Genomic DNA, 15,921 nt, shown 5'->3' on the forward strand with positions numbered 1-15,921 from the left:
TCGGTTTGGGGCACCTTGTCACGTGGTGAGGGGGTACATCTAGGCTCCCCATTGGCCTTTGCTGGCCTGTGGATCATGGGGCCACAGTTTTTTTTCTGTGATGTGTGGATGGACTAGAGCAGTTCGTGTCTAAAAGCTTTCTGTCTTGTTAGGCTACCTTTTTCTGGTCCTCTGGCTAGAGAGAGCAGGCTTTTGTTTGGGCTTTGTGCCCACTGGTGTTTCTGCCGGGGTTTTAATTTTACTTGCAAGAATAGGGGAAGGCCTGTCTACTTGATCTTCCTGGAAGTAGAAGTTTGTTTACTTTTGATAGCTATTGTCAAGTTGTCCTTTGTTACATGTGGTGCAAACATTATTTTCAGTTTTTTTAATGGTGCATTTTGCTTTGCAGAAGTATTTGATTTTTATATAGTTGAATATATTAATCCTTAAGAAAATGGACTCGGAGTTATGTAACATGTTTGGGAAGACCTTTCTCATACCAAGATTATGAAAACAAAGTCTCTCATTTTCTTCTATCAATAGCTTTGTTGGGGGTTAATTTATTTTTTCATTTAAATATGTGAACCACCTGGAATTTATTTTGGTATAAGTAGGAATAGAAACGTCCCTGCGCCGTTTCCACCACTCCCATGGCTACGTGCTTTCCCAACTCCATTTACTGAATAATAAATATTTTATGGTGTTAGGGAATTTCTTTAATTTGGTACATGCTTGTTTATAACAGTGTTCCTAATAGCCGAGTCCCGAAAAAAGCAGTCACAGAGTTGCAGGGGGTGTGCCGCGCACTGGAGTTGAGACCCACGCCCCCGCGGCTGTTGGTTGGTAACGGCCGGTGCTGTGAGTTGGTGATACTGAAAGGTCAGCCAGCCCGTCCACTGGGCTTCGGGGGACCTAGACTCTCGCAGGGTCGGAAGCCAGAGGTGCCGAGGCTGACAAGAGGGCGTCCAGAGCTGCCCTAGAAAGTGCTCCCGGGCAGAGCTCCGCCTCCTCAGTGGCCTGGTCGCTCAGCCTTCCGTCCTGACGCCCCCGCTGCCCGGGTGCCTGGGCTACGGAGCATCTGTGAAGCGAGGTGAGGGGAGGAGCCCTGGTCCGTGTGCACTGCACCGTCCGCTCTACGACACCACCCGACTCCTGGCGGCTGCTTCCGCCTCCAGGTCCCGAGGAGGCCGGTGTGTAGACGCACTGAGCACAGCGAGTCAGAGGGGATGGGGAGGCAAGGGGTGGAGGCGGGCTGGACCGATGCCATCCTGTGGGACGTGTCCTGTCCACCCCTGCTGTGAGGCCGCCCCACACAGTCCTCCCACCACTCCCTTCTGTCCTGCTCCAGCTTCCACTCGGTTAGCTGCAGCATGCCTGCGGCCCGGACGGCAGGCCCGGGCGCCAGGCCCGGGCGCCTGGCCGGGGCGCTCAGCGGGAACTGGTCTGTCTCCCCAGCCCAGCAGGCCCCCAAGGCAGGATCAGCACTGCAGTCCTGGGGTTAGGCAGAGCGAGTCACACCTGATGCTGGTGAGTGGTGCCAGAAGGGATCGTGACGGTGGCAGTGTGTCCCGCGCTGTACCCGTTCCTGAGGAATGGTGACTCCAATTATGACCAAACCTCCTCTCTTGCTGTAACGTTTCTTCTGCCTAAGAAACTGGTGCCAAAGCCAGGGGGCAGAGGTGGGGTGAGGATGACGCCCCCGCCCCGTCTAGAATGTGAGGCTGTCCACCGGCCCTCAGTCTCCTTTCCCAGATTCAATGCAGTTTGGCCTGAGAAGCCCAAATCGGAAGAAGCTGGGTTTTGGTCCTCTCTCTGCTATTAGCTGGCTGGCTAAGAGAAAATCATTTCCCTGTTCTGGGCCTTGGTTTCTTCATAAATACAGTTGGGTATTGGGTGAGAATCAATGCTTTCCTTGTAAAGTCCTTTAACAAATGGAATATTTCACAGAAACTCATGAGTTAGAGTGTGCAGAATTCGGCAGCTCAGGTTGAAGCAGGAGTGGGACCAGCGGCTCTGAGGATAGCTTGACAACCACCCGACTAGATGGTTTCTAGGGGCCTCTCCAGCCGGCCCTGGGCAGGCGTCTTAACCTCTCTGAGCCTTGGTTTCCTTTTCTATAGAGACAATACCCAGCTAGGTGTGAGGGCTGATGGGGCGGGTTGCCTGTAAAGCTGCCAGCAGGGTTTGGAACACGGGTGCTCCACCAACGACGGGGATGTCAGTGTTGTTTGTGCCTTTCCAACCCTCCTTTGAATAGCAGCCCAGGCACCACCCGCTCTGGTTCTTCGAGCACTGCATCCCTCCCAGTCCCCACGGCCCGGGACTGTCTGATGGGTCTCACGGTGTGGCTTTGGGCTGGTAGCTAGTTGTGTCTGTTTAAAACTTAACCTTCACAATCTAACTGAGTTCCTGAAGGGAGCCTCTCCTTCCGTAGCTCTCAATCCCCACACTGCCTTGTACACCGACATTCAATAAGTATCTGTGGGTGACCAGCCCAGGCCAGGATGTGGCCCCTGCTTGGTGTTCAGACCGAGGAGGGGCAGGTGGATTGCAGGGCCCCTGCGCTGGAGCAGGGTTAATGATGACTAGAGAGGGCTGGACGGCGCGGAATCCCCAAACTTGTCCCAGCCAAACACAGCGGATCCTCGTTTCCACCCCGGAGCCAGCGGCTGGCCTGTGCCAGCACTTCTGCCGGAAAACAATCAAGAAACCTTCCAACTCAGACTCCACAAAGTAAGGTTGGTTTCATGTCGCTTCTCATTTATTAATTCAGTCTGTTCTAAGTTGTACAGTTACGAAAATAACAAAACCAAAGCCGAAAGCCCAGGAATATTTACACTCTCTCTCTCTCGTGTAGTGAGGTCAGTCTATGTTGTTGCACAGGTCGGTTATGTTTGGTACCACAAGATGTTTGTAATTTAGACAAAATTGGACAGATTAACAATTATATGTACAGTAAAATAAAAGGGGAAGTCATTCAAGTATCAAAATACAGAGACAAAGATTAAATAACGTTTTATTACAATTCAGTCCCATTGCCACACCATTAGCAACACCACTTTGTGAACTGCATCTGAGAGTTGTCCTGCAGGCCTGGGCATCACAACACAGGCCGAGGGCAGACCAGTCTGCTCAGCCCGAGACTTCTCCGGGGACTCCCCAGAGTCAAAGCTGGGGGCCCCGGGGGAACGCGAGCGTTGCAAATGCAGAGCCTGTCAGAGGGAAGCCCTGCTCGAAGTAGCTGCAAGCAGAAGGGCGGAGCAGAGAGCCTGTGGCCGGGCAGGTACTGACCTATCTCAGGTCCTGCCTGAACGGCCTGCACAGTTCAGAACGGGGCTGCCACACTGCAGGGCCTGTGCTCACGTGCAGAAGCAGGGCTTCTCTCCATGTGAAGCCTGTCCTGGTGTTAAAATTTTTCTTTCTAGGGGAGGGAGAGTACCTGTCCCGGAGGAGGAATAAAAAAAATATCTAGTCCCTTCCTTTCTTGGCTATTGAGAAATAAACCAAGCTCAAAACAAAATCCAGAGCCAGAGCAGATTAGCCAAGGCTTTCCAACATGAAACACCCTGAATAAATAAAGAAGATATAGCAGCTTCAAGGGGAGGAGACACCTACCTATGACTTAAAAATAAAGACAGCTTGAGGAACTCATCGTAGTGTCTACAGTTTTCTTTATGGACCCACCACCCACCAAGAGAGGGCTGCTTAGAGGAGACCGGCCTTCCTCAGGAGGAAGAGGGCACAGCACTCGCACTGCAGCAGGAGCCGCGGTTTACCCATCCAGCTCGGGGTTCCTCGTCCATACCTGGAAGGAAGTAGGGGCTGAATACTGCTCAGTGGAAGCCGACGGGCCCTGGAAGCAGCAGGACGTGAAGTCAGACTTCCCGGTATCGAGGTCCTTGTTTAGTACCGAGAAGGGCAGGATCAGTGAGAGGGGGTGTGACTCCCCAGGCCTGCGGTGTGGACGGCTCAGCAGAAAGGAAACCCACAGGGCCCAGCCTCAGGTCAGCAGGAAGACGCGGCCCAGCTTTCCACTGCTGGCCGACCACAGGGCTATGAAGGTGCGCCAGAGCGCTCCCTGCTCATTCACAGCCCCTGCCAGGAGAGAGAGAGGCGCTACTGAAGCCTGGACTACTGATCCTGGGACCAGACTGCGCTGTGCCAGCAAAGCGGAAGGTCTGCTCCGGCCCCGTGGGAGGAAAGGCTCTGCTCTGGAAGGTGCTGGACGGGCAGTTGACCTGGCCCAGCCTCACAGGAACAGTCCCTCTGGCTCTGCCTCCAGGAGGAGCAACGCAACCAAAGGTGAAAAGCAAAGCCAGCCAGCAGGAGGGCTCAGGCAGCAGCAGCGCCCAGATGCCAGCCTGCCCTGAAGGCCACACTCGGGGAGAATCAAACTGTCACCTGATTCAGCCTTCTCTACCCTTGGAGCCAGTGGGGAGCCCAGCAGCTGAAAGGATGACAATCAAACCGATAATTCAGAGAACCAAAGTGAATCCTAACCACACAGACCTGATTAGACAAATCGCAAGTCAGCAGGCAGCCACCTCAGCCGACCTACCCGTCAATGCCCCAAACAAACAAAGCTGCTGCTTCTCCTTTCTGCCTCGACTCAGACAGTCTGAGGTCACCGGAGGGCCTGCGGCCAGGCAGCCCAGGGCAGCGCTCTGACCACCGCTGGGTCCGAGACAGAGGAGCAGCCCAGAGCTTGGGCACCGCGACCTGCCTGTGCATCTCCACGCGGCCCCAGACCTTCACGTTTGGAACCCCAGAAGCCTCTGCTTTTGCCAGACGCCTCTACGGGCTGCCCCCAGCTCCAGGCGGGGATGAGAAGCTGTGCGGCTCAGAAGGAAGAGCAGCTGACTGGCGGGTCTGTCGAGCCGATTCAATTCACCCACTACCTTCTCTCAGAGCTGCTCAAGCGCGCCAAGACCCCAGCCTGAGGACAGAGGCCCGCTGTCCTCTGACCCTATGGCCATTGTCTAAAGACTGGCAGTTTAACCTAGAAGGTTGAGCCAAGTGTTGAAAGTTCATTTTATAAAAAAATTTTTTTCTATTAAAAAATGTTTTCTGGACAAGTCACTTCTTGGCTCTCTGGAGTTCCAACCTCATCTGCTAGAGGCCTGGAGGGCTGCTCCGCAACCAGGGCAGGGCTCACTCGGCGAGACCTGGCAGTGGCAGGCCCGGACCATGCAGCCGCGAGGAGGTCCTACGGGCAGTAGTGGGGCCTGCGTCTTCAAAGCTGCAGCTGAGACGGTGGTGGCGGTGGCGGCGGCGGCGGTGGGAGCCTGCGCTCCCCATGGCTGTTTCCGCAGCACAGTTGGTTCCTCGGTGGCTCAGCTTGGCAGAAGCAAACACAACGGGGGGGAGGAAAGGGTTAACCAAAGGGGCCTGCACAAGGTGGAGGAAACGGAAAGGAAACACGGAAGCAGAACAGAAGGTCCCTTACAGCCTCCCCTGAGCACCCTCCATGGCTCAGCGCATCTGCTTGGAAGGCACGAGGACAGGCAGGCAGGAGGACCCACCCCGGTTTGTCGACTTGGGTTTCAACTCATAAAGCAACCGCTGCAACTTACTGGCTCTCATACTGGGCCACGCTACGTGTACAGTGCTTCTTCCCACGGAAACTGGCTCTCCTCTCCCGCCATCTAAGCTGACATGCCCTCACGCGAGAACGTGGGCCTTCTGAAAGCCTCAACTCCACCATCCCAGCTGCTGAACTGCTTTGAGGTGATGGACTCCTTCTCAGGAGTCAAGAGGCTGAGGGCGGTCGATCAGGGAAGGGACCGGGTACCAGCTGACTATCTCTGGTCCCCACACTGTGGAGAAGCATCAGAAAGCTCCTGGAGGACAACGGATGTTGCTCGGCCCAGGTCCCTGTCCTTGAGCAGCTCCGTTCTGAGGGAAGAAGGTGCACAGTGTGTGCAGGGCACTGGCCTCCCTCCTGCTGGCTCCTACAGGAAGGCCTTCCTCTTCCTCGAGCCAGACTCCAGAGCCAGCCGGGGACTCCCTGGTGAAGACGTGAGGAGCCATCCCATTCCTTGCAGTGCAAGACCCATCAGGACCAAGACACCTGCTGTGTGGAGCCAGCCTGTGGGTGTTCAGACGCTCAGAGCCCCAGGCTTTGGAGTCAGGCATGTGCTCTAGGACCTGGCACAGACCCTGGGCCCTCACAGAAAGAGTTCTGACCCTGTTCAAGCCACATCGCTGAGCTGAGGGTCTCACAGGGGGAGGCCAGCAATCTTAAGAGGGATGGGCCGCAGGCCAGCTGTTAGCAGAGCGCAAGGGGATTCTGGCCCCAGGTGGTCACAGTGGTTGGTTGTGTCAGGAAAGGTGCAGTTAGCTCTTGGCAACGGCACCCAGCCGTGGCTCAGAAGACGGGAGAGGAGAGCCGACAGGGAGCCCCGGCCGATCGGAGGGAGCAGCCTCCAGTGCCGAGTGGACTCCGCCCGGAGACTGCCCCCGCCTCAGGAGCCACGGTGCCCGCCCACTGAGGCCCTCTTGGTGCCCACCTCAAAGGCACCTTGCCCCCCCGCCAAGCTGTCCTCGCCCAAGGGGGGAATTCACAGTGTCCGGTGGTGTTAGGTGCGAGCTGAGAGTGTGCAGTGTCTAAAGCTGCCGCCCCAGGAGGAGAGGTCCCGGGGGGGTGGGACCTTGGCGTCAGCAGCTGGAAGGAGAGTTGAGAAGAGCAGAAGGACGGACGGCAAGGCACATGAGACTAGTGGAGACGGGGTGGGTGCTTAGAAGATAGTGGTCTCATACTTGGTGCTGAGGCTCCGCTTAGAGTCTGGTTTGGGGTCCACAACCCAGGAGACGCTGGCATGGGACTGGGCATCTGGGTCCATATCGGGCGGTTCCAGCTGCTGAGGAAGAGGGTGAAGAGTCAGAGGGAGCGCTGCACCTGGGCCAGGGGTCAACGGGGCCCGCTGTCCCCCGCCTCCCGGGCCATGCTGACGTCAGTACCCCACGGGGGAGGCCCTGTTCTCCTCAGCCAAAGAGCAAGCTCCCTGGGGTGGGGTGGCAGAAGGGGGACCTTCCCTGGAGCATCACGGGAGGGCCGCCTCTGAGCTCTCCAGGGGCAACTTCTCCTGGGGGTTTCTCGGAGCGGCTCAGTTAAAGGAGCCTTGCCCTACCTAAGCATCGAGCACTAAGCCCCAAAGCTGTTCTCGGTGGCAGGAAGCGGGTAAGGGGTTTGGAAACCCCAAACCTCGGGTCCCTCTGGCAGGGCCAGAGAGCTCACCCCGGGCAAGACCACAGCGGGCACCCATGAGCTCTGGAGAGAGGAGGACACACAGCAGAGAAACAGAGGCTCCAGCACAGACAGGGATGGTGGGACGGCAGCTCAGGAAAGACGGGCATGCAGGCGGGGCCGGGGGCGGGGCACCAGAGTCTCAGAGAGCTCACGGTCACTTCGGGGAGACTGACACACAGACAGCAGGAGGTGCAGAGACCTTGACTCCAGGACTAACAGACGGCAGCGGGAGGTAAGAAGGACGATGGGTGGGGCAGGTGTGACAGTAACAACAGCGACTATCAGGGGGCAGCGGCACCTGGGGTGCAGAGCAAAGCAGACACAGACACGGGGTGGCGTTACGGAGGCCGCCTCGCACGGGCCCGTGTCCTGAGGGGCTGGCCACCTGAAGCGTGAGAAGACCCTCCTTGCGCCCGCTCCACCCCGAGCCCTCAAATCCCGGGGCCCACGTACTGCTGACTTCCTCATGCCGACCCGAGGCTTAGGCACCGGTTTGGAAGATTTTGTTTCGATCATCTCGGCGGCAGAGGCCCCCATTGGCCTGGACTTCTGGGCCTGTAGGGCCAGCTGATAGGCCACCTCGAACGCCTGCCCCAGTGTCAGGATGATCTCATAGGTCAGGTTCTGGGAGAAAACAGCACAACGTGAGAGATGGGATGGAGGAACCACTGCCTCTCACGCCTGCCCTGGCCTCATGCCCCTGAGCACAGGCCAGGCAGCACTGCACAGGTAACAAGAGTGCAGGGAATCCGCTGGAACGCTTGCTTTGAAAGCAGAAGTTTGTCCCGAGGTGACTGATACATTAGGGAACAATCTGAACAAAACACACACTTTGTGTTTCCTCATGTGTGATTTCATTGGAGAGAAACACGAGGCGAATGCAAAGACTCCCCTGCTGACCCCCGTTGCCTGGGAATACACAGCATATATGCCACCCCCACCTGGCAGCTCAACTTCCCCACGGGACCCACCCCTGACTGTAACAATCAAGCAGCAGCTCTTCCCAGGGCCACCCGGCCCGCGCCCTCCCCTCCATCCGTGCACCCCTCTGTCCTCTGTTCCTTCTCTTTCTCTCTCCGTCTGGCACACAGGCTGGCAGGAGTGAGGCACATGCTTCCACAAGCCGACTTTGGGTCCTTCTCGAGGCAGAGCGCCGTGTTTATGTAGCATTTATGTATCTCTTAACCATTTAACATGGATAAAATGGTGTGGGTGTTCGTATTAGGTTCCTGAGGGCTGTGCCCCCTGCCTCATCTCCCCATGAGCCTTGGTGCTTCCCGTGTGGTTTCAGGGTATGGTGCTCTCTAGGAGCACAGACGCCACGTTACAGCAGAACTGACTGATGCGGGAAGATGAGCTACAGGTAAGAGTAGCGGGAAGGATGTGTCCTGGGAGGATTTCCTCATTTCATCTTCAGAACCACCCCGTGAAGTCGGTTACACTCTATCCCCTTTGCGCGGACGAGGAGCCGGGGTCACACAGCTAGCTAGTGGCAGAGCCAGGAGGCTGCAAGCACAGAGCTCCCGGGCGAGGCCGGGAAGACCCTGGAACCAGCTACTCTCACAGGGGCAGCAAGGACCTGGACAAAGGTGTTGTCTCAGGGCAGCCACCATGGTCACTCATCCACTCCCTGTGGGCAGCACGTGTGACCACTCCCCTCAGCCCAGCAGCGCCAGAACCCCACCTAAGCTGGGATATGGGCGAAGAAAACTTACTGTCCCCAAGAGGGAGCTGGAGGGCTTTTCAGGGAGATGGCCCAGCTGGAGGGCGGGAGTTAGGATGGATGGTCGACCAAGAGCCTAGGGAGATGAAGCCTTGGCTGACCTGACAGACACGCAGCCGGAAGCAGGAAAGCCTCTGTCAACTAGAACCCTGGACGAGCCACTGTCATCCTGTGTGCTTTAGTCTCAGTGCCAGACAGAGGGGGCTGGAGTGATGTTCATTCTTGAACAGACCTTTGCTAAGTGCCAGCCGGGTGCCAGGACCCACTGCACTGGGGCTGTCGCAGGACCCCCCACCGTGCCCAGCTGCGGACTCCACCCACCACGTCCACCGTGCTGAAAACGTGGCAATAGTGGTGGCTGGTCTGCAGGTCCTTGGTGATGTAGGCGAAGGTACAGAGGTCCTCTGGGTCCTGGGCTGCACAGGAAATGTTCCGGATCTCGTGCTCTGCGATGACGTTCTGCAGGGAAAACAGGGTCTGGAATTCTTGGGCTCCCTGAGGGCACACCCTAGTCCCTTCACCATTGCCACCTTCCTGTCCCATCCTAGCGTCAGCCAAGCACCACTTCCCCATCTCTTCGTGGTGGGGGTGGGGGTGGCACCTCACCTTGTCTGATTTAGGGTTGGGGTCTCCACCCTTGACCATGGCAACTGAGGGAGCAGATGTTCACACCCAGCCCACTCTGCTCTCCAGGTGGGATCCCAAGCACAGGGCCTGGGGGTGCCCTAAGCTCACTAAGTGCATCACAGCGTTAAAGGCCCATGAGCAGATAAGTGGCCAGTGGAGCCCATGCTGGGGAAGATAAGCTGTCCCTCGGGCGGGGCCCTGGGAACCAGGATACGTGGGTGCGTGAGAGACAAGTACCCCCCCCTCTAGGGAAGATACCCAGCTGGCCAGGAGGGGAGTGTGTGTGGGGAGGAAGGGTGCCCCCTCCTCCCTCAACAGCAGCTGTGGGAAGCACACCTTGTTGGAGGCGTCGATGAACTTGACACCTTTGTAGGTGATGGAGAGGATGATGGTGGGGATCTTCTTCATGTGCTCCGTGGATTTCTACAGGAAACGGGAGGCCTGTCAACTCACCTTCTCGGGGCCTCCCTCAGCCGCACGCAGCGTGGCAGGGCCCCCATGGCTGCAGGCGGTGCCGCCACCCGCTGCCTTGCGTCCTGGCCGCCCCCACGGTAACCTACCCGCATCTTGGCACAGGCGTCTTGCGTGGATTCTGTCCCTCGTAGATCTTTGATCAACATGGAGCCCAGATACTGTGGGAGCAAGCAGTGGCCCGGCTTAGGAGTCCTGCGTTACCACACAGGGCCACCAGCCAATCTGGGACCACAGTCAGGGGGCTCCCTCTCCCAGTGACTCTCTTCCCCCATCCTGGCCGGTGAGTCCCCCTTCCCCCAGGTGCTGGGAGCAGCTGAGGAGTGGAGAACACCACGGGGACCCTGGGTCCGGCCAGCATGGAAAGCAGGAGACTGGCCAGGCTGGGAGGGCAGAGGCTACTCACATTGGCTTCATAGCCGCAGGACTCAAAGATGAGTTTCTCCGGCTGGTGTTGCCAACTCTGCACAGGGGCATAGGGGGCAGCCAGGCTTGGGGGCCGAAGGGTCAGCTTGGCCTCTCGGTGCTCTTCCTGCAGAACACGTGGGGTCACAGGTCAGCTCGCCTGCTCAAGGGGTTCCCAGGCTCCCTCCCGGGTTCCACCTCCGGGAGCTCCAGGCCGGAGGCAGACAAGCCATTCCAATGCGCTGGGGCGGAGGTGAGGCCTGTCTATGCCAGAGAACTGGTGAAGCAGGGACCTCAGCTGCCCGCCCACCCGGGAGCAGCTCAGCAGGGAAGGCTCTGGTGTCTGAGATGGGTGTAGATCTGATCCTGGGGTGGGGAGTCGGGGAAGTATCCGTGGCCAGGGATGCACTTGACAGGGATCCTCATGGCAGGAGCTGGGGTGTGGGGGAGGGGTGGGAGGCCACCACGGGCCAGGTGCCAGGCCATGGGGTCCTTAACTAGGCTGCTGGTGGAAGGAATGGAGAGGAGGGGAAAATTCAGGAAATTTATGAATTCCCAGCAATATGCAAAGTCTCTCAATACAGAGCAACTAAAACTGCTGGACGATGTGTTTTTTAAATCTTGTAAAATTCATGGTCGTACTTGTGGAAAGGTGAGGGGAATCCCCAGAGGCCAGAACCGAGAAATATGAGTCACGAGAGAAAACAGAGCGAAGCTAGGGCTCACCCTGCGGGGACAAGGGACACCCAGCAATCTGTGTCTAACAGGCCAAGACGGGGGCGAGACAAAAAGCCTGCGGTCCGTGCAAGGCGGGAGGGAGGACGGGCAAGTCGAATAAATGCGAGAGCCCTGAAAGCAGTGCCCTGGGCGGTGGGCTGGGAGCCCTGTCCTGCCAAGAGGAATGAGGGGACCCCGTCTGTGGCTCCCTCCCGCCCACCTGGATCCTGAAGCGCTCGGCCCGAGAGGGCACCGTAGGGTCTTGGAGACTGTCGTGCCGCCTCCTGCCCGTGTCCCCAGAAGGCAGCAGCAGATCAGCCGACCGGCCGGTGCAGGAGTCATTCTGGCTCAGGGGGGACGACGTCTGCGAGAGCAAGTCTTGGCACTGCAGCGGGAAGAAATCCAGGTGAGATTTGAGACTCATCAGGCCAGTCCTTAGGCTGTAGGTGTCAGCCAATCCTCGGGCTGTCAGGGCCCAGCTTGGGCAGGAGAATCAGTGAGAACAGGCACGAGCTGGAGGCCAGCACCCAGTGTGGAAACGGGCCGCTGGGCCCACCGTGGGTACAGTCAAAGTGACCAGATTCTTCCAGCCAGGAACCCCTAACAGCCGGGTCCTGCAGGTGAGCACCCGGGTGACGAGAGCACCCTCCGGCCTGGTTTAGGGCTGGGAGGCGATATCTAGTTTATAAAATCGTCTGTCACAACTGATCGCAGGTCCTGGGGGCATGTGACCAAATCCAAAAGTCTTTCCTAAGAAAACACATAGCACTGCCGGTTGGCACCCAGAGGCCTCACAGAGAGTATGAATCAGTCTTCACTTTCCATATCTGAATGTCAGCTGAGTCTGGTCCTCAGAACCAGCCTGGGCCCCAGCCTTCTCATGCGTAAGAGGAGGATAAAATAACGCCCACTTTGAGGCTGCCATAAACGGGCTGAGGCTTGGAGCCCAGGGCCCACCCCATCCACTGGCAGCCACGCAGCTTCACGGGTTTGGGGAGACTCATCCTGAACCACAGGCTCACAGTCTAACCCACTTTTCAGTCAGAGATTACCTGCCTTGAGCAACAAAGCATCTCTGAGGTTTTTAAAATCACAGGGATTTTCCTTCAGAAGATGGGGAGGGCCCTGGTCCCTCCGTGTGTTCCAGGCTTTGTCTCGGGTTCACGTCAGGCTGCCCGAGAGGGGGCCCCTCTGACCCACCCCTGCCCACCACCCCGGGCACAGCTCAACCGGACGTTCAGACATGGCCCCAGCCGTCTGGGATTTGGATATTTGTTTTCCTACTTTTGCCAACATTTGGCCCCAACAACTGTGAAGGGAGGGATCAGTTGCTCCTCGACTGCAGAGGTGACGCTGTCTCTGAAGAACTCCCAAAGAATTCTCCTCAGTTCCTAACAACACACAGCACATACAAACATCCCTTCCCACCCGCCCCAACTCACTCTCAGCTGGGAAAACCGGGGGGGCTTCTGGGGCGGCTCCTCGTAGGGTCTGTCTGCCAGGGAGGCGATGATGCGCTTGCGATGGCCGAGCAGGTGCACCTTTAGGACCTGGGCAGGGGCGGGGAGAGGAAGGTCAGGCGGCAACTGGGCCCCGGGCCCCCAGCCCCCAGCCCTCACCCCCACGGGCCATGCTGGCAGCCCAGGGACACTCACAGCAGGGCTGTACTCACGTTGACAAGCTCCAGCTCCCAGAGGTTCTTCACAGTGTCAATGGAGCTGTAGCCACTCGACAGGAAGGAAGGGACATAGTCCTGCAGGCCCAGGGAGACCAGCCAGGAGCGCACTGACAGGGGGCTGTTCCCATCATAGCCCAGAGCCTTCACCTGTGGGGCGAGGGCAGGAGGCGGGACTAACATCTCAGCACTTGGGACGAGGACCCTGGGGACCATGGGGACGCAGGCCGGTTCACTCAGACCACAACAGAGGCTGAGGCTGAGGCTGGAGTAGGTATGGGACAGCTCCTGAGGACCAACGAGGGGCCTGTGTCCTAGCATCCCCGAGTCGCTCCACTCGCACAGCCTTCTCTACCTCAGCTCTGGTCTCGGGCCCCATCTGGGGACTGCCAGGGCACCCCAGGTCTGGGAAAGGTGCCCTATCAGGTAAGGCTAGATGGGGAGGAGTGTTTGTGGAGGCCCCTACTGTGCTCTGACAAGATCACAGACCTGGTAGGACAAGAAAATGGTGTGTGTCTGTGAAGCGGCCACTGGCCTCACTGCTAGGACTCATTAGTGCTTCCTGAGCTCTGGGCAAGTGGAAGAGACAAGGGGACTCTGTGCCAGCACAGCTGAGGACAGGCTCAGGCCTACCAGCCACAGCTCCCCAGGAGGCAGAGACTGCTTCCTCTGCTGCCCCGAGGGCCCCGGGCCTCCTGGGGAGGGCCTGGTCTCAGGCGACAGGCCAAGCCTGTGGGCACCAGGCTCTGCGCCAGGCAGATGCCTGCAATGCCGTTCCTGAGGCCGGACTAGGTCCTGACTGTCCCTAGTGCTCTGCTGGCCTTGGGATGTGGCAAAGAAGTAAACCGGATACTGTCCTCCCCGCTGGGGCTCCCGGGATGAGGGGCAGGCCCCCACAGTGACCTGCACATCCCCTGAGCCCCGCCCCGCCACTGGCAAAGGCTGAGGCCACGGAACTGTCGGTGGTCACCTTGGGCAGGGACCGCGCAGCCTGGAGCAGCTTCCGCCTGTGCTGTGCATCACTGATGCCGATTTCCCGCAGGTCTTGATCTTCCATCACATTAGGCCCCTAAGAGCAGAAAGGAGAACATGAGGGCCTCCTGGACAAGGCCGCTGGCTCCCTCAGGGCGTCATGTCAGCCTGTCATGGCCCCTTACCACGTTCTTCTCCTTCGCCACAGGCACCACGAGAGAACGAGCCCCAGGGCGCCCCGCGAGGCCAGGCCAGGCAGCAAACAGCCGCATGCAGCAGGAAGACAAACCTGCCCAGGCTGCCCGCCCAGCCCGAGCGGCTCCCAGGGCGCTGACCCGGGCTGGAGCAGGCAGGGCCGGGCACAGGCCCTCACCCACCTGGGCTGATGTGCATTTTCCTGGGAGCAGGTTTCATGACCCCCCAAGGTGAAGAACAGGAGGATTAATCCCCAGATTCCTCACAGATGTGATTTTGTGATTTAAAGCGGCAGTAACATCCACCTTGGGCCGGCGGCAGGGGCAGGCACCCAAGAAGCCTGCCTCACCCCGAGGAGGAGAGGAGTCTCAAAGTGGGGACCTGCCTGAGAGAGGAGGGGGGGCTGGGGCTCAGCCCACGTGGGGCAGTTCTCCCCAAGGGAGCAGCTGAGAGCGAAGAAGCCCAGCATGGCAGTGACGACGAGGAGAATGGCTGGTGTTTGCTGTGTTCTTGCTGAGTGACAGGGACGGAAAGCTTTTCTCTGCACCATCCCATTTCAGGCTCACAATCCTGTGTTAGGTTCTACTGGAATCCTCAATTTACAGATAAGGAAACAGACACACAGAGGTCAGAAACACGTCTGAGGTCACACATCTCATGGTGGAGCTAGGATTTGAGGCAGTCTGACTGTACTCACCACTCCTAACCCCTATCATGGTGTCTTTTATTACTCACAATGGTGTCACAAGATAGGTTTTTTCAGATTATGATACATGAAAAATCATGGGTTCTGCCCTGTCCCTCAGCCACAGTGTCCACCCCCGCCAAGGGCAACTGTTACCACTTTCCTGGATGTCCCTCCAGAGCCCAGCTGGGCACATACACACATGTGCATGCTTCATTTTCGCACAAATGTGATTGTTGTACACATTGTTCAACACCTCATTCTTAACTACTTAGTATATACAGGAGGTCACTCAGTATATGGAGACCTGTCTCTTCTTTTAAAGCTGCATAATCATCCAGATTATGGACATATTATAAATTGCTAAACCAGTTCCCCGTTGAAGGACAATTGTTTCCAATTTCTGCTTTTACAAATGGTGCTGCATGAACCTCCCTGTATGTGCATCTTTTCTATGGTGGTTATCAAGAGAGATTGCTGCCAAACCATTCTCAAGAGAGAAGAGAGCTGCAGGCATCACTCTGTCTTCGGGCTATACTACAAAGCTACAGTAATCAAAACAGTATGGCACTGGCAGACACATAGATCAGTGGAACAGAACAGAGAGCCCAGAAATAAGCCCACGCTTATACGGTCAATCTATGACAAAGGAGGCAAGAATATACAATGGGGAAAGGACAGCCTCTTCAATAAATGGTGTTCAGAAAACTGGACAGCTACCTGCAAAATAATCAAACTGGACTACTTTCTCATACCATAAAATGGATTAAAGACTTGAATGTAAGACCTGAAACTATAAAACTCCTAGAAGAAAACATAGGCAGTACACTCTGACATCAGTGTTAGCAATATTTTTTGGATCTGTCTTCTCAGGCAAGGGAAACAAAAGCAAAAATAAACAAATAGGACTATATCAAACTAAAAAGCTTCCAGACAGTGAAGGAAACTATCAACAAAATGAAAAGGCAGCCTACTGAATGGGAGAAGATATTTGCAAACAATGTATCAGATAAAGGGTTAATATCCAAAATATACAAAGAACTCATATAAGCAACATAAAAAAACTAAACAACTCGATTAAAAAATGGGTAGAGGATCTGAACAGAAAATTTTCCAAAGACATACAGATGGCCAACAGACACATGAAGAGATGCTCAGTATCACTAATTGTTAGGGAAATGCAAATCAAAACCACAGTAAGATATCACTTCACAGCTGTCGGA

The 15,921-nt window shown here is 56.8% G+C and overlaps 1 protein-coding gene across 11 annotated transcripts in view; it reads right to left on the reverse strand.

Annotated features, from left to right (window-relative positions):
* Positions 1 to 2,977: 2,977 nt before the first annotated feature.
* Positions 2,978 to 15,921, reverse strand: part of ANKS1A (ankyrin repeat and sterile alpha motif domain containing 1A) — a 188,068-nt gene continuing 175,124 nt past the window's right edge. For 5 of the 11 annotated variants that reach the window (XM_079933759.1, XM_079933755.1, XM_079933765.1 and 2 more), the window contains 11 exons: positions 13,817 to 13,915; positions 12,844 to 12,996; positions 12,614 to 12,721; positions 11,392 to 11,556; positions 10,456 to 10,581; positions 10,139 to 10,210; positions 9,915 to 10,001; positions 9,273 to 9,410; positions 7,682 to 7,852; positions 7,428 to 7,526; positions 2,978 to 6,836 (listed from right to left, as the gene is read on the reverse strand). In XM_079933759.1, the coding sequence (XP_079789885.1) occupies positions 6,717 to 6,836; positions 7,428 to 7,526; positions 7,682 to 7,852; positions 9,273 to 9,410; positions 9,915 to 10,001; positions 10,139 to 10,210; positions 10,456 to 10,581; positions 11,392 to 11,556; positions 12,614 to 12,721; positions 12,844 to 12,996; positions 13,817 to 13,915 (1,338 nt within the window). In that variant the 3' untranslated portion in view covers positions 2,978 to 6,716. Of the gene's footprint in view, positions 6,840 to 7,427; positions 7,527 to 7,681; positions 7,853 to 9,272; positions 9,411 to 9,914; positions 10,002 to 10,138; positions 10,211 to 10,455; positions 10,582 to 11,391; positions 11,557 to 12,613; positions 12,722 to 12,843; positions 12,997 to 13,816; positions 13,916 to 15,921 lie in introns of all 11 variants that reach the window. The other 6 variants (XM_079933764.1, XM_079933761.1, XM_079933758.1 and 3 more) reach the window with 5 other exon arrangements.

This window comes from Stenella coeruleoalba, assembly GCF_951394435.1.
Source record: "Stenella coeruleoalba genome assembly, chromosome: 10".
In the NCBI taxonomy this organism is placed as follows: Eukaryota; Metazoa; Chordata; class Mammalia; order Artiodactyla; family Delphinidae; genus Stenella; species Stenella coeruleoalba.